Source organism: Scophthalmus maximus, chromosome 16 (assembly GCF_022379125.1).
Source record: "Scophthalmus maximus strain ysfricsl-2021 chromosome 16, ASM2237912v1, whole genome shotgun sequence".
Lineage (NCBI taxonomy): Eukaryota > Metazoa > Chordata > Actinopteri > Pleuronectiformes > Scophthalmidae > Scophthalmus > Scophthalmus maximus.
Genome location: NC_061530.1, coordinates 11,287,308 through 11,313,899, shown reverse-complemented (window position 1 = coordinate 11,313,899; position 26,592 = coordinate 11,287,308). Strand labels below are relative to the sequence as shown.

Here is a 26,592-nt window from a genome sequence, read left to right as displayed (position 1 = left end):
GCAAACGGAAAAAAATGATCCTGAGGCTGCTTTGCAGCACCCCTTACGGATGACGTTAGTGCTGCTCATCACACGCATGTGATGTGTGTGTGTGTGTGTGTGTGTGTGTGTGTGTGTCTTTCTATAAAGTGTGCATACCATCCCATGAAGATGTCTTTTTCTGGTGTGCTCCAAAATGATGGTGTTAAATTTACTGTGAATAACTTCTGTCTTGTCGTGTGGATGGTCCTGTCTTACTAATCCCAGTACGGCAGGCGGCTGAATGCTGCCGCAGTAGCTGCAAGAAGACATACACTGCCGCCCGTTTCTCTCCGGTTAAATGAGCCGTACAGTGGAGTTATGTCTCATGGTGTCTGCAGGCCGAGCACTCGTTGAATACTTGCCGTCACTCCTCAGTGTATCACAGGTCGATATCGACTTCACAGGAGTGATTACAGTCAAACTTCTCATTCACATTATGACAGGATGTTTTAGGCCATATGATACTAAAATCAATATTTGATCATTATTATTATGATATAAATTTCTCATGAAATATGAGTTGATGTGATAACGGTTAGTGATAAATATCCCACTGCACTCCCAGTGTGGGTCACCTATGGAATGGGGGCACTTGGATAATGGCTTATCTTATTCTTATAAGAATAAGAATAACACACAAACGCACACGCACACACAGGTAAAGCACTTGCCCGCCAATGGAGGGACCCAGTTCGATTCCTGACAGCGGGGCCTTGGCAGTGTCGAATGTGTCGAATGCTGGGGAAGCATCATGTTCTGGTGGCACCGCACCGTGGCAGCTCCTGTTCAGTAAAACTCACGTAGGACAGAAAGACGCAGCAGGCGATGTGTGACACGTGGCAGTTTACCCGGCTCTGCGGAGGGGTCAGCAACTGAACTGTTAACTGAACAAAACAAAACGTTGTGACAGTTCACGGTTTGTCAGAGAATAAGTTACTCTACAGACACGTTCTGACAAATAATCTTGTCAAGAAGAAATGTGTCTAATTATAAATCATGATTCAATCATGCAAATTTTACAATTAAGATTTAAAGTGACTGTCCAGCGTCCAGATGACGTCGTCATGTCCGGTGGACAGTTCAGTGGAAACAGCTTTCTCGTGTATCGTGACCCCCAAATGGATGTTGCCAAAGTCAGGATGTTATTTTTATTGTGTGTTTCACTGAGAATAGCCGTGAGAAAATGACGATAAATGATTTATTCATTAGCCCAAACCATTTTAGAGCCAAATGCAGACTAGAGGCAAAAAAAAGATGAAGAAGCCAGAGCTGTCAATGGTTTGAGCTCAGCTCGGGTTCCCCATGGTGTTCGCTCCACTCCTGCAGCATCCTCTTCTTTTCAATGTTTCTATTCTCTCCCTTTCACTGTGTCTCATTCAATCCTTTGAACTCCAGCTCTCTCCGTCTCTCTCGCTCCGCTCATCCCGTTTCCTCCAGCTCTCTCCAGCAATTTAAAACAGACCAAAATAAAAGACAAACTTTTTTATTTCTCTCCTCTGGTTTGAGACACTTAATACACTCGAATTACCACCTCGTGGTTGTCATGTTGCAGTAGGAAATATGGTCACAATCTCCCCTCCTGCTCCTGAGTCATGGTGGTGAATAAGAACAACAACATTGTGATGTTAGAGTGAAGTTGACCTTTGACTGTCACCACTTAATCATTTTCATAATGAATGTATGGACTCTTTGTTTGGTGAGGTCACCGTGACCTCACCAAACAGTGTTTTTTGGCCATGACCTTTGCCCTTTGACCATAAAAATGTAACCATTTCATCATGAGTTTGTACCAAATTTGAAGAATTTCCCCTATGGCAATTATGTGCTATCACATTCACAAGAGTGTGACGGACGACATTACGCCTCCGGTTACAGCGGGGATCAGATGCGGAGGCATTAAACACTCCACAACAACATTTTAGGAATCGTCACATAGTAGTTGAACTCGAACTCGACCGATATGTCGGTTAGTCAATGGAATCAGCCGACGTGAGCCTTTCATATCGGGGATCTGCGTCTTTTTATTTCACAGAATAAGCGATACAGACATTTGATGTTGTTTGTTTATTTTCTTAATTTGACACCGATATATTTGTCCGTATTTGCATTTTTCTTTTTATTTGAAGATATTTATAAGAAATTTCATGGTAAAATATCCAGCCTCAGTTACGTTTCTGTGTCATAAGTTTTTGATAAAGACATCAATGGTATTGTAAATACTTTACTCCCTAATATCGGTACTGGCATCGCCCCCCCCCCCCCAAAAAAAAATCAGCCGGGGTCCACTGTATATTGTATATACACTGGATGTATTGAATATGCTTGACATGTTAGATAAAGGTCTGTGCATATTGACTGAGTTAAAGGTTTGGTCCCATTATCACTGAGTGTTGCAGAGAAAACACAATATAATGATAAGTGGCTACATAAATTACATCCATCTCAAGAACCCACTTTATGTTCCCCTTTCGGTTAAAAAAACAAAACAAAGGAAAGGTGGGATGCTTTTTTCCACAGACACTTTTTTCCAGCTACAACAATTTGATTTGATAACAGAGTGTTAACAAGCGGCAGCTCGGGATGTACTGTATAGTACATCCATAATATTGACGCGTTTGTCTTGCAAATGAATGTGCTGCACCTTGTAGCGTAACGCTGCAGATTTATTTCAAAAAATAATGTTCTTGTGTCAGCGAAAAGCAAAGATGAGCAATGCAGAGGCTTCAAGAGTGATAGTTATTTCAAAATATATATTCCCCTAATTTGTCCGCTTCTCTCTCCCCCTGCCCGCTCCACCCAAAGGACTCAGGACTCTCTGCCGATGCTACTGGGAAATATCGTCTGACCGTGTTGCTTTCGCAGATCAATGGGCGATTGGGGGAGGGGGGCTGTGCAAATCATGTCGGGGAGGAGAGGAGATGGAGGGAACGGAGATAATTTTGATGGAGGTGGAGGAGGAGGCAGACGCCCGAGGCCGATCAATCAGCTGAACTCTTCAGCACGGGAAACCTGCAAAGCTCACACAGCCCACACCTTTCACACAACCTCCACTGCAGCGTGGGAATGCAGCCCAGCAAACCGATGCAACACACACACACGCACGCACGCACGCACACACACACACACACACACACACGCACACACACACACGCACACACTGGTTCGCAGACATATCGCCTGTAGATTGTGGAAAATCTTATTCTCTGCGCCATTGTTGAGTGAGTTCTTTTGTTGATTCAATTCATTTGATCAGGTGTTGTTGTTCTTATCATTCTTGTTCCTATATATTTGATTTATTTATGCTTTGCCATACTCATCTCAGTTTATTTTGGTTAGCATTAGTAGCAGCACCCACTGATTCTGCCCCTGGAAACCTATTTCCCCGTCAGTTTAGATCTCCTCTCATACCTTCCAGTACTTCCACACGCACTCACACGAGCACTGTATCATGATTATCGCTGATTGGAGCTGCAGCAGCGATGATCTGATTAATTGATTAGTCAATCAACAGAGAACTTACCCGGAAACATATTGACATTTGATTCATTATTCACCATGATGTTCATGACATGGTTTCAGCTTCTCATATGGAAGGTTTTGTTTCTTTTTCTTGTCTCTCAAGACACACGCACGATAAATCATTGTGAACTGAAAGTCTTGAATTGAAAAAAAAAAACTGCATGCTGCTGATCACAGACTTAAAAAATGCGTTCAGTTCACAAAACTGGTGCCGTCGTGCAATCTTTGATCGAGCAAATTCTTTGCTTTTCTGTATCTGTATCCTCATCCGCTCCATGCGAGGTTGATAAAGTGGCTCTTCAAACAGCGGCGTCCCAGATCAGTCCACAAACGAATATAAACACACACACACACGCGGCGATTCCTTTCACCCCAGCTGTGTTTCAAATATAAAAAAATGGTGATGCACGGTGAAGAGGGGTCTCGGGAGGTTACACGTCATCTCTTCAAGTGAGAGTCCTGGCTGCTTCAAGAAAGCCTGTTGCAACTGTGAGGGCAGATTTACAGCTTTGGCGTGGCACCTACTCAAGTCAGCATCATGTACATGTCAGATAATATAGAAGCTATAGCCTCTGGCGGTTTGAGCAGAGGGAAACAGTGAAGAAGGAGAGGAGAGTGGGGAAGAGAGGTTGATGTATACATATATATATATATATATATATATATACACACGGAGGGCTGCAACTAAGAGATTTTGACTGTGAAAGCAGAGAGAGGGAGAAAAAGGGACGAGAAGAAGACGACGTGGTCACTTTTGTTGAAAATATGAAAAAAAAAACAGTGAGAAGGAGATGGTGAATAGACAGAGGAATGCTTTCATGTATGGCGTCTGTCTGGATATGTGGGAGACGCACGCACACGCACACACACACACACACACACTCTAATGAGCTCTTCACGAAGAGCCTTCCTTCTCTACCTCCTTTCCCTCCTTCCTCATTCACTTCCCTTCTCTCCTTTCACCGTTCCCCAGCTGCCCTTCTCCTCCCGTCCTCCCCCCACTGTTTTTATTTCTCTCGAGTGGATTCCTTCAGATGAATGCACTGGACCACCCACTCGTCATTCTGCCCAAACAACCTCTCTGCTTGGTTTTTTATCATTATTAAGGGAATCTGAATTATAGAGAGAAGCTGTCCTGGTACACAAACACACACACACACACACACACACACACACACACACACACGTGCACACGGAGACACACACAAACAAGCAGCAGAAAGTTACGATCGCGGAGCAGGTGCACTTCAGGTTGAATGTGAGTGTGAGTGTGTGAGTTTGTGTGCGTGTGTGTGTGTGTGTGTGTGTGTGTGTGTGTGTGTGTGTGTGCCAGACAGAGAGTGTGAGACAGAAGAAGGAAGGAAGGGAGAAAAAGAGATGGAGAACGAGACGGTGATGATGCACACACAAATCCCAGCCGTTGCCAACCTGCTCTCCAGCTTGGAACACATGTTGTGTGTGTGTGTGTGTGCTCACCAAGAGTCTGACGGTCATGTGAAAGAATTCATCCATCAGAGAGAGAGAGAGAGAGAGGGAGCGACACAGACAATAGGTGCTAAAAAAAATGGAGAGAGACATAGAGAGAAAGAAAGAGGGGGCAGGGTTTAGGTAGGAGCATCGGAGCAGCTCATTTCCTCGCACCAGCTCCGCTTTCTCCAGCGCATGTGAGCAACGACCATCGCTGAGCCACCACATCCCCCCCCTCTCTCTCCCTCTCTTTCTCTTTGGAATTCTCTCTCCATCCCTCTCTCCTCCTTCTTGTTTGCTCTCCTCCGAGGGGGGGGGGGGGGGGGCACTGCTCCTGCCGTGTCGATTGGTGGGCAGTTACAAACGTTACTATTTCGAGAGAGTCAGTGTGTGCGCCGTGGCAAACGATCGAGAGAGAGAGAGAGAGAGAGAGAGAGAGAGAGGGAGGGAGAGAGGGAGCGAGGGGTTGGTGGGTTGGGGGGAGTCAGGCAGAGAAAGGCAGAGCGGGCTTTGGCTCGTTCTTCTGCACATCAAGTGCCGTGCGACGACGGGATGAGGGAGCTCTGGGAGACTGTGACCCGCGGCTGACGCTCGAGCCGTGACACTGAATTCATGTCGAGGCAGAGGAAGGAGAAGCAGTAAGTCAGGAGGTCGTGAGCGAAGGAGCTCCGCAGAACAGAACCACAAAGATCTTTTTCACATTTTTTTTCTCAATTGGAACGGATCAAAGGGACGGAGGGGGAAGAGGAAGGCGAGAGGTGCAGGTGGACAGAGAGAGAGAGGAAAGATGGCGAGTTTTGGGAAACTCACAGACTACTTTAATCGGCGTAAGTCTCGAGAGGAGCTGCGGGTGGGCAGGAGCTCGCGGCGCAGCGGCAGTTACTGCTGCACCGTGGCAGAGGCCAGGTAATGTGTGTGTGTGCGCGTTTGTGCGCGTGCGTGTGCGTGCGTGTCTCGATCTGTGCACAGGTATGCCGGGCTACGTGTCAAACGTCTGTGCACCGCGCACTGTGGCTAAACGTCCCTGTGCGTTGAAAACAAGCGTCTCGACGGAGATGATGTGCACCACGCTCTGCCTCGCACATGTTTCTGTCGCAAACGGGCGGTTTGGATATGAATTCAACAAATGCAGTTGTGGTCGCGTGGACACCAATGCAGGTTGAGTTGACGCTGTTTGACAAAGTCAATCTGTCAGCGTGTTCATGTGTCTGCTGCACGCCAACCAGACTCGTCGGGCGCACAGGTGTTTGTGCGTGCGTGCGTGTGTGTGTGTGTGTGTGTGTGTGTGCGTGCGTGCGTGTGCGTGTGTCTGAAATGCACCAGTGAGCCAACGTTTCGCGTTACATAAGTATGGAGGTGCGGTGGACGTGTGCTTTCATGCATGGTGCTTGGCTACTATGGATCCTTCCCACTGGTGCGCAGCTGACAACCGAAAGCTTTTCCAGAGATAGAAATAGAGAGGGGGGAGACGGCGGGGTGGATATTATTAGTCTCCCGTACCTCTGTTTGCTCACACCAGCGCTCGCAGGTGCACGCGAATGAAGCCTCCCCACAGTGTGAACCACATCCGGCAGAGAGTGTAGTTGGTTTTCTGTTAGTGCCTTGCTCAAGGGCGTGTTGGACAGATGGAGGCAGGCCCTAGACTGTCTAAGGACCCTGTCATCTGAAGTGTGTGTGTGTGTGTGTGTGTGTGTGTGTCTGTGTGTGTGTGTTGAATCATCCACGTCTGCCTGTCTCATCCTGATCCCGAACCCACATTCTAGAGGCTAAATTAAACCTTATGACGTTTTACGTTTTAAATACGCATCACTGCTGCTACCGCCGTCCCGCCGTCGAGTTTTTCAGGGGCCTAAAAACGGAGAAGTTGGGAAACGCTGCCCGGGCCGCTTCAGTTTTAAAACTCCGAAGCTGTTGTGGTGTGGACGGGCAACAATAAACGGAGATGCGGTCATTCCCCATTGGCTTCCCAATTGGGCCTCATAAGTCGCGGCTCGGCTGCCAGCGGTGAAGGTGAAACGTTGTCAAAGCTTAATAATTCCAATTACAAATTCCACCTCATGTTCGGCCCGAGAGGAAGAAAGTCCTGCTCTTACTTTCCACCACTGTTGTTTCTCGGTCGGTTGTTTCTGTAACTAAGCAGTCGCCTGCAGGGTAAAGGCAATCCGCTTCCTACGTGTATGATATACATTTCCAGGTGTGTGAGTATGAACAGGGATTAATAACTGATGTGGAGCTAAAAGGCTCACGTGGACTCAACTGAGATCGTTTTTTCAGTTTTCAAAACGAAGAACGCAGGAGTACGCGCGACGCCTCAGTTTCACAGTCACTGCTGACCGTACATGAAACAATGTCTAATTGAGAAGTTTGACCTGGAAAAGATCGCAAATGCCTAATTATTGTTGCTATAAATGGAAAATCGAGTTTGAACTGCCGTTTATATCCCCAGGTGTCACACTGAAGCTGTTCACGCCCCGCAAAACTGCAATAAGCGTCCTAAATTCACAAAGAGAACGCAGGTTGCACGTCTCGCTGTTAAAGTTGGAACCCCAGAAAAAAAACTGGGGGAAAAAAACCCCCCAGCCACTGTCCGGATTTGAGAGTCCTGTGTTTCCTACTTCTGCTCTCTGGGAATCCCTCGACTGTCGCGATTGCTCGTGAGCCAATAATCAACCAGGATAAAAGTCAAAATCAAATGCTAATCTCAAGACAAAACAAAAAAACTATAAAAAAAGAAACCCTAGACGGTGAAAGAACGTCCATCAAAGCTCGTATCATCCTCTCACAGTACAAGTGTTAACGTGGGTGGACATCTGGTTTCAAAAAAAGAAAAAGAAGAAGCTCTTGGATTCTCAGCCATTACGGATCCAGCACCTCACTCATCCCCACAGTCTCTTTGTCTTCGTCTCTCCCACTCGCTGTCTCTTCCTCACAGGCCACCCCCTCCCTACGCCCGCTCCCATCTCTTCCCATCCTCTCGCCCGTCTTCCAGTCTCCGTCTCTTTTATTGTCCTCTCTTTCCCCTCTCCAATGTTCATTTGTCTGTCGCGTCCGCTCTCTGAGCTGGAGGGGTTCAGGGGTGTCGGTCGCTGAGACGAGTCTGCTTGTGGACGTCGGTCCGGCGCAGCCGAGCTCTGTCTCCCCTTTTCACTGACTGAATAGCACCAGGAAGGGAGCAGTGTGATCTGTAGTGCAAAACAAGTCACCATCCACAACAAACTTTGGTCTTAGAGATTTCGGTTTTATTAGGATTGCTTGCAGGGTTTTGTTGTCAGTCACGGTGAATGGAAACCACCGCCGTGGTCACATCTGTCCAACGTTCCCGCTCTGTGAATGGAAGTGCCTGCCACCTTCTACTCAAACGAATGAATGACCTTGCCTCTAAGTTTTAGATTCACCAATAACTTACACTGTCCACTGACTCTGCCCCCTCTGCCCCTAGAGCCATCCAACTCACACCACCTACCAGATTGAGATATGTGCGACCTTTTTAAAAGAAAAACACTCACAGTTATCTCTCTTGTCATAAAAGCACACAATACAACTCTGAATGGTATCGTGCTGTTATGCTATTATAAAATAACTTTTGTTTTGCTGTGAGGAAAGTGTCGGAACAAATTAGGATTCTAATGTGGAATTTATCTCTTTATTTCCACTGATTAGATGTGCAAATTAGACCCCGGCCGATATGAATTTTTGGGGGGCTGATGCGGGAATGTAGGGAATGAAAAATAAAAGTTCTGATACAGATACCGATATCGGACGATATAGATATATGTTCAAAAAGAAAAAAATGGGAATGACTCCTAAAATGGATTCAGTTTTGAACTAAGAGAATTATACATTTTAATGCAAAATGTAAGCATAAACACACGTGTTGGGCATTGTTAATTCTGTATGGTTTCAGTAAACATAAAAGCCGATACTGATTTGTCTTTGAAAGGTTCATATCGGCCGATATTATCGGCCAACTGATGTATGGGTAAGGCTCCCTTATCAGTGGTGACAAGTTGGCAGGGTCAGTCCATCATGCATGATGATGAGTCATTCGTTATAAATGTCGATTACAAAATGATGAATCAGTCTGTAATGACCAAGTTAACGTCCATCATCCTGTAATGTAGAGGTCCAGGGTGTCTGGAAGTCTTCGGACAGTGTCCTCTGATTCACTGAAAGATAAAGACAGAGGTTCATCAAGATATATCCCTTTTTCTCCCTAGAATCAGTTCTGCTTCTCAAAACCTCCCGAGTCTTCTCTCCTCAACACATAGAGATACATGCTTCACACAGGGTTTTGTTTTCAATATCCAGGAATTCCTTAGTCAAGAAGGTGATGTATTCAAATGGTAGGGGGGAGATAATATAGGAGAAGTTAAGTTAAGTGAATTGAAATGCAAGGCAGGAAAGAAGGGGGGTGGGGGGGGGGGGGTCACGGTGATACAAAACTTCACCCCCCACATTAATACTGAATAAGACTTTGAACGAATGGCTCAGTACCGAGCGGTAAGTTCGGCTCATGAATGAGTAACCATGAGCTATTTAACAGGCTACAGAAGAGCTGCATTCCCTTCATTATAATAATAATAATACAAGGAACATTCATTAGTCCTGATGTACCAGAGATTGAATTTAGAAAAACAAAACAAAAAAAACAGATGTACAGGACTCATTAGTCTGCATTGTTTTAGTCCGTGTTACTGTAAATGATTTATTCATTGGACTGAAATCATCTGTCTCTTGTACACAATGTGTGTGTAAAATAGGAGTCTGTGTGTGTGTGTGTGTGTGTGTGTGTGCGAGCACGCACGAGCATGTGCAAGAGGTTTCTTCAGCACCATGGATAGTTCTCACTGCAGTAGCTCCATTCTGCAGCGGCGCCATTCGGGCTCGCACGGATCTGACACTTTAACGCAACAGCTTGTGAAGTGAAGGTGGCTGGTCGGAGCTCACCGTGCACGACGCTGCTCCACCGTTCAGAAGTTACACTACAGTTTCAGGGCTGTGAAAGTTACGTCCGCAAACTCGCAGTGTCACATCGCCGAAGAAATGGCGGGGGCGGGGCCGGGGGACGGGGCGTCGCACGTGCCACTTCTAGCGTTGATTTGGGTCACTGACACGAATTGCCGTACAGCTGTTGCACTAAGAGTGGGAGCTAAACGTTACTCAGCCCTGCGGCGAGAACTGAAGCAAAGTCCGTCCAGCACAGGAGGAGATGGTGCGATGAAAAGCAAAGAACAAGGGGATGATGAGTGTTCAGAAAGAGTTTGTGGTTCACTGGACTATCTCAGAAACAACCCCGTTCTGCCGCGGCGTCGCCATCGCACCCTCGTCCCATAATTATTCCGCTATCGCTCTTTGTCCCGCTCTCAAGCGCCCCATTGTCTCTCACTGTCATATTTTATTTTCCTCGCACACAACACCGTGGCTGCTTACCCACACGCTCACCAAAGAAAGTGCTGTTGTTTTTCCCCTCGACTGCAGGCCCGGGGATAATACCTTTGGCAGCAGGGCACACTTAGATGCTGAGACGTCGGCGCAAGACATTGTTTGTGCGAGAATGCAGATTGCTGGGAAGCACAAATAAGCCTCTCCTGTGCTCCCCCTCGCCTCCCCTCCACTCTCCTCCCCCTGTTTTTGGAGTAGCTTAGCAACAGCTCTGTGGGATGAGTGACGCCCAAATTGTCAGAGTGGCCTGGGCCGGCTGTTCCGCCCAGTGTGTTACCATCATGACGTGCTACTGGGAGGCCAGCGACTGTGTTTGCGCACGCACAGACACAAACGCACGCACGCACGCACGCACGCACGCACGCACGCACGCACACACACACACACACACACACACACGTCAGTGAAAGGTTGCACATGTGTGCACTTGTTTTTACTGGTGGTTTTTTTTATCTCATGTCAACTGAACTAACATGTTTGCATGTGTAAAATCTGATGTAGTGATGCATGATTATCAGGTTATTGTTGATTTCCAATCGACTCCTCTACTCTTAACTGTTTCCCAAACACGCTCCTTCATCTCCTCGGCTGTTTGCAGCCCAATTCTTGTCCGGCTGGAGGCGCGTCCGGGCGAGTCACAGATTGTCACCGAGGAGGCAGAGCTACACGTCGCGCGGGATTTGTACAACATCGAGCACATTACGCCGTGCTTCATTTCGAATCCTGGGCATCATTAAAATTGTTTAACTGTGAACTGTGTTCGGCTATGAAAGGGTACGTTTAAACAGAGAAAGGGAAAGGAGGAATGGTTTTAAGCATTTTAAAGTTTTTGCATGACAAAGGATCAAGAGTTTAGAAACAACACGAACGAGAGCTGCGTCAGAGAAACACATGAATGAGGCCATACTTAGTTCATTTATGATTTGCTGTCCTCTTAAGAAGAGGCAGAGTAATAAAATCAAACTACGCGTAGCATATTGGATTTCATGGCATCGTGTTTTCTTTTCATTTGCATTGTATCGCATTGAATTTTTGCTGCGTCGCAATATGGGTGTTATCACATCACATTAGTAGCTGCTTCTCATGTATCTTTAATGTACTGTGTCATTGGCAATGCATCGATGCATCGAGATGTGTATCGCTCCAGCCTCGGTGATGGAGACGCACATCCCTGGTAAAGAGTTTGTCCACGCGTGTGTGTGTGTGTGTGTGTGTTTGTGTGTGTGTGTATGTGCGTGTGCTTCAGGCAAATGTTTTTTTTCATGCCAGTCAGTATGGATAGCTGAGGAGTGAGAGACCTGCCTGTTTCTATTACCATCAAAGTGTGTGTGTGTGTGTGTGTGTGTGTGTGTGTGTGTGTGTGTGTGTGTGTGTGTGTGTGTGTGCCTGCGCCTGCATGTATAGAGCCACTGTCAGCTCTTCCTCTGAAATCCACCGACACAAAAGCATTATTCATCATCAGACCGTCCCGGCTCCTCCACTCCACGTCTCCGCTTTGATTCACATCCAGGGATTCTCTGATCCCAGGTCAAATATTCGTTTCTCCTACACCCACCTCCACTGTCGGGGGAGCACTTCGCTAACTGACAGCGGGCAGATGTCAGTGCTTCTCCAGCCGGCGGATGTGCTGACTTGGAACCTGCTGTCGGTTTTCCCCCGCAGCTCTTCACTGTGATAAGCAGCCCTGAGCCAGCGGATACATCCCGAGCCCGGCGTCCATGGGAGTTAAAGGAGAACTGAAGTCTTTCACTCAACCACAGGCACATTTAAGCTTCTACTTAAGACCACTTGTCCTTAAAACGAAACGTTCAAAGAAAGCTTTGCAAGAACCGGCGTAAGCTGAAGGCATCTCTTCTCTTTGTAATGAATGTACAACTGAATGTTGCTGAAGTAACTGATTCCCGCGTTAATTAAATTACGATTCATAATCTGCCATTGAAAAGGGTTTGATTGGATCTAATTGATTAGATGTGATCGCGTGCTCAATGCAAAGGCTGTGTAATCGCCTCGCTCATTTCGGCTAATACTAATATTTGATGAAATATTCTCACTTTGTGATACAGATTTCCACAGCTGAAAACAGTTCTAGGAAGTCCTGGTTTGTTTTGCATGTCAGAAGATAAGATATGATAAGAGAAGATAGATCAGATAAACTTTTATTAGTCCCACTGTGGGTAAATATTGCTTTGTTCGCAGCAAAGAGGGTAGTAATGAATAACTAAAATCAGTCAAAGAAGTAATAAATAAGTAAACATGCAATTTGATATTTTGAGTTCCTTGAGAAACTCAAGGAAATATAATATTTAGAAAATAATATATAAATCGAATATGTGTGTGACCAATGTATGTGTAACAGGATGTATCAGATATTAAAATTGCACAGAAAGACAGACAGTTAGTATTGGACATTAGATTAAGTTAAAGATTAATGTCTCCTGAGAGTGACATTGACTCCTCAACTAATTCTTAGCAAAAAAAAAAAAAATTATTTCTTAAAGATCAGAGCAAAAACATTTATGGTTTTGGAAAAGTCGAGGTTGGGATTGGAGAATCAAACAGGAATGCGTTGTCTGTGATCGAATGCCCGCTGGTGTAGTGGCTCTATCTCTTCTGCACTTTGTCCCGATGTGCCAGGGATCCTTTTGTTTAGAAATCAAAAATCAAACCAATAAATCGTACCTCTGTAACAAAGCAATCTCGGCACAAATCCCCGGCTCACTGAAAACGCCAGCGCACATCAGCCTGGGCGGGCTGAGCCGGAATGTCCTCAACTGTTTTTCAGCCGGGGGATCGTGTGTTCTCGACCCAAACTTGTCAAGCAAGAGTCCGGCGGTCGAGCCCAAAGCAGATCAGAGCTGCCGCTGGAGCGGAGATTCACCGCAGTGATGTTGCCTTTTTTGTTAGTCTTTCCAGGTTCCGTTTCTCAATTCTATTATACATGAGACACACATTTTTTGGAAGCGTTTTGTGAAAGCCATTTGCTTGAAAGCTCTGACTGTTGGTTGGAAAAGGTAAAGACAAAAAGGAGAGCAAACAACTATTTTGGTCTTTGAAAATACACTGACAATGCAGAAACAGACACAGAGTATAAATTAAATGTGATGGATTTAACATGGATATCAGATCCCGTCATTTGTATTTGTGCAGATTATTTAACTGTGTTGCTGTTGCTGTTGTTGTTTGGCACCGATTTTCTATTAAGCCGATTTTATGATTGTGCCCATTGATTGGTCTCCCACTGGAGCCATTACAGAAAGCAATTTTTTATGGGTCGTGCTCCAAATGGCCTTCATCTTGATTATGCTGAGGTGGAAGTAATTTCACTATTGATCAGCTGCTCTGGTTTTGCTCATTAACAGTAAACTGTGTGTGTAGCACAGTGTCTCTGTGTGTGTGTGTGTGTGTGTGTGTGTGTGTGTGTGTGTGTGTGTGTGCGTGTGTATTGCTTAAATGAACAAGTATTGTTTTATCATGTTAAATAAACAGAATAGTTAAGGTGGAAGAAGTGCACCTCTGTGACAAATTCAAAAAAACAAGAGGCTTCTGTCAAGTAAAAAAAATAAATGAATATAGCGTTGCTGTTTAAAGGTACATGTACACAAGAGACAAATGAAGCGTGTCGAGTCAGGATCAAAGTTGCAGATGAGAGACGTTCGGACTCTTAAGCTGCTTCCAGACATGCGCTGAAGTCCAGACATTTCCCTGAGTTTTTGCAGAGGGCCTGTTCGGTACACGAGGAGGACACAAAATGTTGCTCTGGACATTTTCTGGAACTTTTCCTGCCAGCCACCCTCATAAAAATTCCCAGAAAGTGTCCCAGTGAGCCCCTTTGAGACAAACAGCTGGAGAATCTCTGAAAGACTCACCGTACAGGTCTCAGGCACTTTTGCACGAGCTCATGTCTGAAAACGTGTGTGCATGTATGCAAACAACATAGGAGTCTCTCGAAGCCCCCAAAAAAAGCTCATGAAGCTGGTAAAAGTCATTGCCATTGACCGTTCATGTGTTGCCAACCAGGTCCCTGGAAAGGAAGCTGCAGAGACCCATACTGGCCAAGTCCCGCACTCTGCCCAGCATCCCCCAGTCGCCGACGGTCTCCAGGGTCCACCACTCGGATCTCATCGGTGGGAGTCCCCCCCGCAGGAGGAACCCGTCCACTGGGAGCAGCCAGGCCAAGGCCTGCACCCTGCCACCTGCAGGTAAGCGGACAGCAAAACAGCCACAGTTGTTGGTGCTTGAGGAGTGTGTTTTTGTTCTGTATAACGTCTGACAAATAAGTAAGTTATCCCAGAATCACTACACTCCTTTTTATCCTAAAATGGCCGCAGCAGTCTCTCCATCGCTCACACCGATGTCTTATTCCTGTACGTTGCCAGACGAAACGCACGTCCTCCTCTTGCACCGCAGCACTGTTGGGCTTACTCAGCTTCTGGGACCAGACTATTGTTTCTCAGACCTCTCAGCCCGTAATGCCTCTGCCTCTTTGAACTCTGTATCACTGAGCCAAATGGTCGGCTATCAGTGAGGCGACATTCGCCGGTGATATAAGAGCGGGCCACTCCGGGAAAGGCTGCTAGAGCGTGAACTGAAGTCTTCTCAGATATATCAGACATGTCAAATCCTTTTTAATTTCCTCTTCCTCTCAAACTTCCACAAACGCTTTGCCCCCTTTGACATTTCCTCCACCTGACGGAGAGCACACGGCAGCTCGATGCCTCAGCAGGAACTCCCTCCCTCGCTCTCTCTGCTTCTAAGTCAGACCTGAGAGGAACAACTGTCATGGAGAATCCCCGAGTCGTAACAGATTGCTTTTATCTCAGTGACGGATGAGGTGTTTTTAGGGATGAAAACATTTATGGGCGGTCGTGGCTTAGTGTAAAAGTTTGATTTATACACATCCATAGGAGCGGATCAATAAAAACTACCAGTTCCAGAACACACAAAAAATTCACTTTCGAATAACAAAAGATGTTGGGTCTAATCCAAATAATCTTTAAGTGGCGCAAAGTAAATTCAGAAGAAGAACTGCAGAGCTGTGCACAAGCCAACAGCCATCACATCCAAGCTCACAGTGGAGACACGCCTCAGGTTATAACAACCTCGCGCCTCTCCTCATTCACATGCGATGACACACACACACACACACACACACACACTCACTCACACACACACACACACACACACACACACAGTCAGCAGCAGTCTGTCACTTCTGATTGAAGTCGTTCAACTCGACGTGATCTGAGATCCTCACCACCACCAGGTAGATGAGAACCGGCACATTTCAAGTGTTTTGGTATGAGGGCAAATGCTGTGTTATCATCCTTATTTGCGATGTTTAATACAAGACACGCACGCACGCACACACACACACACACACACACACACACACCCTCAGCCAGCTCTGCGTCCCGTCCTCTGTGTAGCTTTTGCGAGAACAGAGATGTGTAACTCTACAAAGAGAGAAAGGAAACAGGGAACTTCAGAGAGAAGGAACTTATTAAGATAAGTCTTGCCCTTGAAGTAAACCAAAGCCCCGTCGGATTCACAGGGAGGCAGCGGCAACGCGGGCGGTGGCAACTTGGAAAATAACTCCAAAAAAAGGAAACGCTCAACATTTTCACAATGCAATTAGACAGCACAGTCCAAATTCCCGAGCCCTGGATGCAGCGACGGTGGCCCTGCAAAAAAACTGAGTCTTGGTGGAACATTGGGATGAGGGGAGTCGTCACTGTCATTAAAAGGAGGTAGTAACATTTCCCACAAAGAAGGAGGCACAACAAAACAGTAAGAGAGGTGTGACGACTGTGTGACTGCATGATCCAAACTGCTTGCAAGCCTGTTAGTTGCTAGTTTGGAGGGAAAAAGTAACGGGAGAGGAGCAAAATGTGGCCAATCTGTCAAATCCCATACTCTTTCTTTCACTTCTTCTCACCCTTTTTCTCTCAATTGATTTCTCTAATTGGCGGCAGCCTCTCGTTTTTTGCTGACTCCCCTCGACACAATCCACTGAGTCATCATGCAACTTTCAAATGAATTCTGACCTTAATTAAACCATAAATTACCATATGAAGTGACCTAGAATAGGAGAACACCTTCCAGAGATGTTCCATTTCAACACACCGAAAGCGAGAGCGAGTTTTATTTGGGGGGGGGGGGCGTCAACGCCTAGTTTTAAATTCTGTCAATATCAAGCATCGAGTCTGATCTTTGTTGACACTCATCATCTAAACAGCTGACGTGAATAACAGTGGGGGAAAATAAGGAAGCATTAATGCTGAGTCGACCCCAGCCTGCACTGCTCTAATCTACTCAGTCTTTACTGTTAGTACGTCTAATGACTTTAAAGCGGTCTGTCATTGATTGGTCTATTTCTCTGTCCTGACTTAACCTGTCTGAGTCTGGTTGTCTGCCTCCGACTGCTCCCCCCTCGCCCCACTTGCTGCTCCGCCGCAAATATCAAATCGAGAGAGACTTCAGTCTTACGTGGCCCCCTTGTTGCCTAGCAACCACTGTCATCGCCCATGATGCTGGCTCTCTCTGTCTGCCTCTCTCTCTCTCTCTCTCTCTCTCTCTCTCTCTCTCTCTCTCTCTCTTCATCTCACCAGTAGTCCTGAGAGAACTTTGAAAAAAAAGAACAGAAATCTAGACATTTAATAACCCAGCTACACTTCATTCAGCTTTTGAAGTACAGACGCGTTCCGTCTGCTGCTCAGACAGCAGAACTGATACTGTACTGTGATATTTCAGCCTCTCAGGATCATTCATGAGCTCACACAAGAGCAGTGACTGATAAAATACCTGCTGTTGAAATCTTTTAATATGCCGGATAAAGTCATTCTTAAAATGAACGTAGTAACCTCACACTTGGAATGTAAGGCTCTCAAATCTTTTACTGGCTTGACACTTTCTCCATGTATATCCCACTGAGCTTAATTCGATGCCATAATTAACTATTCATGTGGCATATATATATTGTTATGGTCTTAAAAGTGCTGATTCATCCTTTTCTTTTACTGTAATTTACTCGACACCGCCCCTCGGCTTAATAGACATAGCTTGCCCGGCATGCATCGGATTCTGTAAGTACCTGAAAGATGAGCGAGTGCTCCGTGAGTGCTGTCAGTCAGGCGCCGGATGTTGACGGGACGCCTGACGAACGTCGAGTGCAGGGCGATGCAAGTCGCCTGTGATTAGTGCAGCGGGAGCTGCGTTCTGACAGCACACATCCATCTCTGTTGTGCGACTGCGGAAGCTCAGCCATCATGTCGGCGCTAAAGAAAAGAAAAAATGTCATTGTCATTGCAGATTTGCTCTTTCGTCCTTTTTATTATTTTGTTAGTTACTTAGGGGCCATTATTTTCTATCCAGCATTTGGAGTCACAATGAAGTCGTTAAAGAGGCAGGCTGAGAGAAATGCCCCGCTGTAAGATATGTCACCTTTAAAAGGAAACTTAATTACATCCTGGAAATATTTCATGGAAGCAATCAGTGGATGACAGGCACGCGTTTGGGGAGTGGTGTTTGCAGTAATTGCTGTGCAGAAACAAATATTCATCACCGTCCGCCCGATCCCTCTTGCCCTCATGTATCTCCATTTTTCTGTCTCCTTCCTGACCGCACCCCATCCCGCTCATTCCTCCTTTTTGTTTCTCTAACCCTTCAAGGGGAACTGTGGCGTTTGGAGGATGACATGGAGGGTGAAGATGAGCCGGAGCACGGTGGATGCACAGAGGCCCGCCCTCGCTCCCAGTCACCATTTTCCCATTTCCGAGCGCGAGCTGCCTACCTCCGCAAGAGTGTCTCGGCGGATGACCACCTGGACATGGGCTTGGACTACGGCTCGGGCAACGCGGCCGAGGGAAAACCAACCCGCGGCACTAAGGGAAAGCTGAAGAGGAAGTTTGTAAGTAGGATTCCCTCAGTTCCTGGTTTTTGATGAGATATGAGTTTGTCTAGAAGACAATCAGTCGTCTTTGGATCTACATGGCTAATATTTTTTCCATACGCATGGACACATTACGACACAATTCCACAATGTCACTCATGTCTGTGGCCTAGACAGAAGAGTTTTGTGGAATTAGGTCAATCCCTTCGAGATTTGTACACCGCATATGGCCATTTGGTAAATCTCAATCTCGGCTCAAGTTTTCTTGCTCACTGTGAGATGTGCCGTCATGCTGAACACCACAGCGGTGCTCAAGCGAAGACAAGCGAAAGGGCTGCGGTCGAAAAAAAAAAGAAAAACGTCCTTTCCGTACCACTTTTCTCTTGCTCTTGATGGAAAATATGCTGAGGTCAAGGAAATATGCGAGGGAGGGAAGAGACAACCGGGGGGACGCGTAAAGACCTTCGTGCTGTCTGTCTGTCCCTGTGACTCTCACACTCTTTCATACCTCCCTTTATCTTTAAAGGAACAGTGTGTAGGATATAATAGTGTCTAGTGGTGAGACTGGCAACCGAGTGAATAGTCATCCCTTTGAAAAGCGTGTATCTATAGGAGAACCTACTTAAACATGTGAAAGGCCCTCTCTGCTGCCAGCGTTTGGTTTGTCCTTTCTGGGCTACTGTATGGACATGGCGGTGCAACGCGGCGAGGTCCATGATCTGCAGATGGAGATGTAAAGGGCTCGTTCTAAGGTCACGAGCAAGCGTGGTTGATAACGTGGAGAGGGCACAGCTAAAAGTATGAGCGCACAGCATCTACAAAATGGAAATTTCACTTCAGACTTAATCTGCCGCAAATATTGTGTGTAGTGCATTCGCTGGCAAATACCTTCTGAATTTTCCATTCCCGACGTCAGCTGGCATGGGCTCTAGCCCCCCCGTGGCCATCAAAGGATGGAGTGGTACAGGATGGCTAATCGATGGATTCATGGATGCATGCACATTTAGTATGCTAATGTTTCCCCGGTCGGATTTTCATTTGGAGTTCATTTGATGTAATTAGAGTGAAGCTGAGCCACTTGAATAATCGGTTTTAAGTGTAGGCTATGTGCTTGTGTGTGAGTGTGAGAGAGAGAGAACACAAGACAGAGGGAGATAAAGAAAGACATTTTTTGCTGCTGCACATTCAATTATTATTAATATTATTATCACTGAAACCTGTTGGGCCTTGACCTTGTTCTGACTGTTCATTTAGATTGAGAAAAAAAAATCTTTTAATTGTAATTTCTGTGGATACTTTGTGATCGTGTGAATGCCATCGGCCAGCGTTGCCAGGCACGGGCAGCAGACTTGACCAATACACATTAAAGATTGAAGACGTCTATATTGGCCCTCTGTCACTGGATCGGGTAACAGGATCGCTCATTACCAGCCCGAGCTTTGTAATAGACTCTCCGGTGTCACGGGTGCAACAGGACACCAGCTCACTGTAGGAAGGGACAGTCTGCTGCAAGAACCTGAGGCGTGTGTGTTAACTTTTTTTTTCTATAATACTTGATGAAGATGGATGCTGTCTGAAACGTGTCCGGAAAGAAGATATTACGCTGATGATACGGTGAAGTGAATTTTGTTGGATCTAATCTTCAGATACAAGTAGTTGAGGAAAAACCCTCCGGACATCAAATCAAGGACTTTTTTATTCATCCTCACGTTGTCCTCGACACGTCTTGTGGGCCCATGGACCAAACCTCGCAGCCTGGAGTTGGAGATCTTTGTGGGCGCGATCAGAAGAACGGAGTCAGACCTGCAGATCCGCCGCTGAACTGAGAAAAAAGAACAAAGGAGCGAAGTTCATCACTCCGACTTTCATCACACAGCTGCAGCATCTCGACTTGAAATGGGGACGGCACTGGAGCTGATGACCTGCCGCGTGTGTTTTGGGGTGAGATCTCATGCAAACTTGTCCCGCTGTTGCACACACACCATGAGAGGCAGTACCAGAGATGCCTTATTGGGTGTTTATTCCTGTGCAGTGATAACAAAATATAGCATCGCAGACAACAGTTTGCAATCTTGCGCAAATATAGTTCACTCGCCAGATGCCTTTTTGCTCGGTCAACCTTTCTGTGCGGAGAGACAGGTTTCGTTAGGCAGTGGTGACACTTTTGACCAATTTTTCACCTCACAACTATCTTCTTTCAGTACGTCCCACGCTGCAAGAGACGAGCGTCGATTTTAAAACGGGAGAAAGTCGACAAATGTCTTCCAAAACATTTATGCAACCCGTCGTCTCTCTGTCTCTCTCTTTCCCTCTTTTCATTGTTTGTAAAAAAAAACAAATAAAAGAAAACAAGCTGCAGTGTTGGCATGCTGGTTATGGATGCAAGGAGAATAAAATTAGAGCGCCTCATTGCCGCGCATCACTTAAGCTTCTCTTCGGGGGCCCCACTTGCTTCATGAAAATGACAGCGACAAAAACAATTGCGGCTCGGCCCCGTCGGCTCACACAGGCGCCAGCTGTGCGGCGGCGGGCGGGCGTTTTTGACGGTGACACGGCGGAGCGACGGTGCTTCAATATCAGGTCAATGATGCAGCTGCACAAGTTTACACTGAAGAATTGTTGCCGGTGTGTGCTACTGATTCGCTGAAACTACTTACCATTTGAAAGGGGTTGCGAACGTGTAGAAGATGCATTTACATATAAGAGGGTGATCCTGTTAGAGTGTGTTCGGTGATTTTGTGCGTTCTAAAGTAAAGAAAAGAGAGAGGGGGCCGGGTCGGAGGGGAGAGAGAATATGTCCCCGTGCTTGTGAGGCTGCCAGACTGTGCATTACGGTGGAGGTTAATTATCTCCAGCAGCAGCATGGCGTCGTCCGCAGTAACTTTGCCTCTTAAACATCACACTCGGAGAGTGCTGCGCTGCCGCTGTGTCCAAGGTCACGCCTCTCTCAATCAGCGGCAAATACCACAAAAAAATGAGTTTTTTCTTTTACAGGAGAGGCGGCGTTTGATTTGGCAAGAGTTTCCTCAACTCTTCTCGGACATTGGCCCAGCCGATAGCACCAGTTATCTGATCACACTTGAAAAAACTGAAAAAAAAGCAAAAAAATCTTTGCCCATCGACAGGAGTAAAAGAGAAAACTTAGACTCCGGCACACTGTCTTACTTGCTGTGATATATTTATTTTCGTAACGCTTTGTTTTTTTACCATCAGGAGCCATCTCAATAGAAATAGATATGCATAATTCAAATATAACTTGTACCATTTGCAGACAAACCTGTATGGATACATTTATATTGCATGCAAAGAATCTGCATTGACACAGGTAAAAATGCCATAATCAATAAAGAAACTCATTACTAAAATTCAATAGACAAACGCCACATAGGATATAGTGGTCGTTGTTTCTTCGTATCCAACTGTCGGTGTGCATGGACGTATTGTATGTGACGTATGTATCGGGTATATCGAGCCGCTGTTTCCTGTTGTGGCACTGTAATAAACGCTGGCGGCAGAGAAACAGACGGAATCTGTCGCCCGATAACGTCGCTCGCCTCGAGTCCCGCCTCATTCCCCACGCGGCTCTGCAGTATTGAGTCGACATCCGGACACTGATCTAAAGTCACCTTCATGCTGCTGGATGCATTTTGAGTGGATGACAAATGATACCTGACGGGGGTTGTCATTAATAGAAAAAAGGTCCAGACTGTAGATATGATCAGCGCAGGGAACCTTTTCCCCGGTGATGATTCCGAAATGCTAAAAAAAAAGCACGATTGAATCTATGAATCTGTTAGGTTTATACTCATGAAAGTGAGAAAACCACATCACCTCTGTAAATATGTACTTGTGTGTTTTTTCATGCTTATGTGTGTCTGAGTGTGCAAAACGCACTCAGAAGCATAAACGCTAAGGGGCTGAGTAACCGCATAATCAAAGTACAGACCGTATCATTTCTGTTGATTGAGCGTCTGTAACTACATAATGCTTTGTTTGTGCTTATTTGCGGCACTTCGGTCTGACACACGCTCAGCCTGCGAGATGACTCACAACGTTTTTCTCTATTAAATGGAACAAGGGAGGGTCAATGCCTTAAAATGTATTCACACACCGGGGGGAACTGCAAATAGCAGTTTGTCACAATCTCCTGATTCACCGGAAACCCGCAGGAAACACCGCGAGGCAGATCTCGAGCACGTCACGTACGCAGACACATACTGACACAGGCGCGGGCCTCCGGAGGAAACTCAGTGGGAGCCCCTTCGTCCAATGAGGCGAATGACATTCGGCTCGTGGCTCCGGTCAAAAAGGCACAGGGGTTGTCCGCATTGGGTTAAGGAATATGTCACCGCTCCCTGCGGTTGAGCTCCGTCTCTGTTTTGAGTCATTAATGCTGTCAGGAAACAGGCACAGCGTGCGCTCGCACATAATCCGCCTCAAACGCGCACGTCGCACACATGCGAGGGAGCCGGGCGGGGGGGGGGGGTGGGTTGGGACGTCTGCCGCACGTACAGTAATACAGATATTAGATATTGAAATAATCGAGACACTCAAAGTGAAACAGCGAAGCGGATCTCGCCTCCTGATCTGGGTGTAAATCAGCGCAGTGGCCGGTCGAACACAAAGCCTTCATCTCACGTATGGACGTCAGCAGAGCATATGCTGTAGTTTATTCATTTTTTCTATGGTATATAACCCGCCTGACCATCTGCTCACAAAATAGCTTTGATTACTCCTAAATCCAAGAATACCGAATCGCTGTCGTTTGCAGGGAGAACCGCTCTCGTTGTCCCTGGAATTAGAGAGCAGAAGAGAAGAATCCTGACAGTTCGAAATGGGCTCCGTGCTCGCGGGCTAAGTTGTTCGTTTCCCATCTGTCTGCAACAGTTTGATGCTCTGAACTTAAGCTCTCTTTGGATGCAACGTGCTGTTTTGTCCGAAATGAATCGTGTGGCTGTTTTCGCTCGGTTTTCGTCACCATCTGACACGTCCCAGGAACCTCGTGGGCGCCAGTTCGCACGGGAATGATTTTCCTCACGTTTTAAAAGCGCGGAGAAGACCTGGAAAGATAGAATCAGACAAGATAGTTGCGTGAAACATCCTTTGCTAACATGATGTCGGTTAAAAAAGGCATGTGATTTTTGAAACGTGAAGTCAACGATTGGGCAGAAAGAAGATCAAAAATCAAAATTTAAGAAGCCAACAATCCTTATACAGTCTGTCCTCCCACAAAACAGAGCCGAATATTTGATTTCTTAAAGATCTGGTCTTGTCCACCAGCCACCTGCAAAATTGGTCCTCTGGCAACTGCCACACATTTCTATTGGTTTTCCTCTATTGGGATTCTGGGCATCACGTAGCCTGTCAGAGGGGAGTGGGTGAGCAGAGTATGAAGTGGACCAGGACCAAACTGATCAATACAGTGAGTTGAAAGTATCTCAGTCAAAGTGTCCGTACTCGCAACCTTTGCAGATTACAGGAAGTTATTAGGTTCAGTATTGATATCAAAACGATTACGTGATGGAGCTTCCACCCGCTGCTCTGCTTGTGCTGTAACGAAAAAGGTGAAGAGCCCATTCTGAATGGAGTAGGCCACATTTAGTGAAAGGCCGGGGCTGAGGGATGCTGAATGACGCGGCAGCCGTTCGAGAGCTCCAGCGCTCCCTCTCGCTGCCACGCAGCTTCCAGTGGCGTCGATGGAAAACAGGATGCGAGAGCGCAGCCTCGGGGCCTTTGCAGCATTAGCACAGCAATGACTGCGGTAATTAGCCCCATGATGTGGCCCACGTGGAGTCAGGGGAGATGGGAACTCCTCAGAGCTCGTTTCTCTACCTGTGATATCTTCCCGTCGAGCATTTTTGAAATCCCACCTTCTCACCACACTCCACAGGAGGAAGTTTCACCTCTTTGAAAAGCAATAGTAGTTTGCTTAAAGATTACTAATTCAACCCCCATCCTCTGACCTCCTGTAGTGCAACCCACGTAGTTTCACACGCTCCTTTATAAAACGGGCATTTTCCTATTCGAAACAGTGCCGTTATCCTCATTTCTAGCTCGATGAAAGGCTGAGATGTGTGTCTACACGTAGATGTCCAACATCGACACATGAGCTCTGCTTCACTATGTTCATTTACAGGTACTCACTAAAACTAGGAATTCGAGCAACACACAAATAAGCCAAATCAACTAAAATCCCAAATTGCTGACATAAAAAGAGATCAGGACTGAACGGAGGATTGAAAACAACGTGCGCTGTCAGTTTTGACAGGCGAGTGCGTCGTAAAACACCTGTCTAACATCACCTTTGCATGCTCTTTAATGTCTGCACACAAGGATATGATGTGGTCTTGATAATAACAAACACATTTGTATCAATTTAGGAGTTCACTACAGACTACAGTATGCGCCACGTAGAGTCACTTATTTAATCTCTGTCCTTCAATACCAAACTTCTACATGATGTTATTTTCCATGTGCTTCATACTCTGCCGCCGCCCCTAATTCTGGCCACACGGTGGCAGCATAGTGTCACAAAACAGAGCCCCCTCACTCTGCTTGAACAGGCAGTTCGCTCTCTCTTTGTGTGTGTGTGTGTGTGTGTGTGTGCGTGTGTGAGTGCGTGCGTGTGTGTGAGTGCGTGCGTGTGTGTGTGTGCGTGCGTTGTTACCTGGGTGGTGCTTGAGGTTTCTCTCTGGTGACTCATTCATCCTGAGATGACTAACACACAGACACCACAGTGGACAGTCATAGCTGCCACCGGAGCCAAGGTTCGGCTGCAGATGGCCCACTAGCGTTCATTACCTATGGAGACGTTTATTGGAGGGCACAGCGGCAGGCGAAAAAGAAATGGGGAGAGGAGCCAGACCCTTCGGCTGCTTTGTGAAAATAAAACAGTGGCATTTGTGTTCGCTCAGCATTCCAATGCCGAACACCGGTCTGAGAATCGGGGCTGTGAACTTGTGGCTCCGCGGGCCAAGACTCTTAAAGTACTGAATTCACAGCTTTGAGTTCTGGTTCGTAAACGTTTTTTTGCACCTTGGTCCATTTTTTCCGCTCTCCCCCTGTAATACAGATGCAAGATGGATGAGCACTGCTGTAAAAATGATTAATGTGAATAAACAAACAAAGGCAACCGCTAAACTGGACAAACTCTAAACATCATTTTTCATTAGCTGCATCGGTGGCTATTCAGGACTCCGAATAGTAGCAGTTCAGAGTCAAAGTCGGGTTCAGGGAAGTGCAGCACTCTTATGGTCTGGCTCCGAAGGTGCATTTATGGTCAGGTCGGTTACGGCTGGCTTTTTTGTACACACTCACACGCGCTTAGCTCAATACCCGAACACACAACTCACATCGTCAGACGTAATTCATCACCATTTTTCTGCCATCCTCTGTTTGCTTTTGTGTGTGTTTTAAAAAAAAAAAAAATTCATCCATCTATCCCTCTATCCCCGTGCCTTTCTTCCTGTGTTTCTGAAAGACTTGAGGTACGGGTTTGACGGATGTGAGTTTGGCCAAAGAGGAGAGAACCACACTTGTAAAAAAAAAAAAAAAATCAGTGAGAAAAGTACCACTCATTTAAATGCCCTTGTTCAGTCAGACCTCTCTTTGACGCACGTGCACGCACACGCGCGCTCACCCAGATCGGACCGAGAGTGGCATGGGAATGTTTTCCTGCAGCCACTTTGGTTGCCGGTGGTAACCAGTGAAACGGTGTTCATTAACTATGTTGATTCAGAACTGCTCCTCTCCTGATCCTGGTCCCGCTTTCTAGCTCTCCATCTCCCACCCCCCTCCTCCCCCCTCGCTCTCCCCCTCTGTCTCTTCTCCTCGCGTCTTTTTTCCCCCCTGCAGTTGGGAGTGATCCTCATCTTCCAACAGCAGCTCTGTGTCTGCGGGGCGTTCGCTGCAGTCGTGCAGCAGCATCAGCAGCAGCGCTGTGAATGTCCTCGGAGACGCGTGTGATGCAGACTTCTGATGACACACACGGTGATGTGGATCTCCGCGCCTGCAGACTTTTCCCGTCAACACTGAGTAACCCCAGCTGACTCTCCGGTTGTCGTGAGTTGGTGAAGACTTCGGACGCGGGGACTCTCTCACCTTAACTCAAAACACTTCCCGGTGTCGCTTGATCATCCTCCCCTCGAGTTCCTCGCGCGGGAGCTGAGGTGGTGGAGGCTGACCGAGAGGCCTCTCTCTGTGGGAGATTCCCGTGGTGCTCAAAGTTCCTCTTTGGAGGCCTGATTTAAACCAAA

At 46.6% G+C, this 26,592-nt stretch overlaps 1 protein-coding gene across 2 annotated transcripts in view; it reads left to right on the top strand.

Moving 5' to 3' along the window:
• The window catches only part of LOC118287761 (ankyrin repeat and fibronectin type-III domain-containing protein 1), a 121,574-nt gene that overhangs the window by 12,249 nt on the left and 82,733 nt on the right, over positions 1 to 26,592 (top strand). Inside the window, exons 1-3 of one of the 2 annotated variants that reach the window (XM_047327747.1) lie at positions 5,556 to 5,913; positions 14,467 to 14,648; positions 18,117 to 18,355. In XM_047327747.1, the coding sequence (XP_047183703.1) occupies positions 5,795 to 5,913; positions 14,467 to 14,648; positions 18,117 to 18,355 (540 nt within the window). In that variant the 5' untranslated portion in view covers positions 5,556 to 5,794. Of the gene's footprint in view, positions 1 to 5,555; positions 5,914 to 14,466; positions 14,649 to 18,116; positions 18,356 to 26,592 lie in introns of those variants that run through there. The other variant, XM_047327748.1, reaches the window with a different exon arrangement.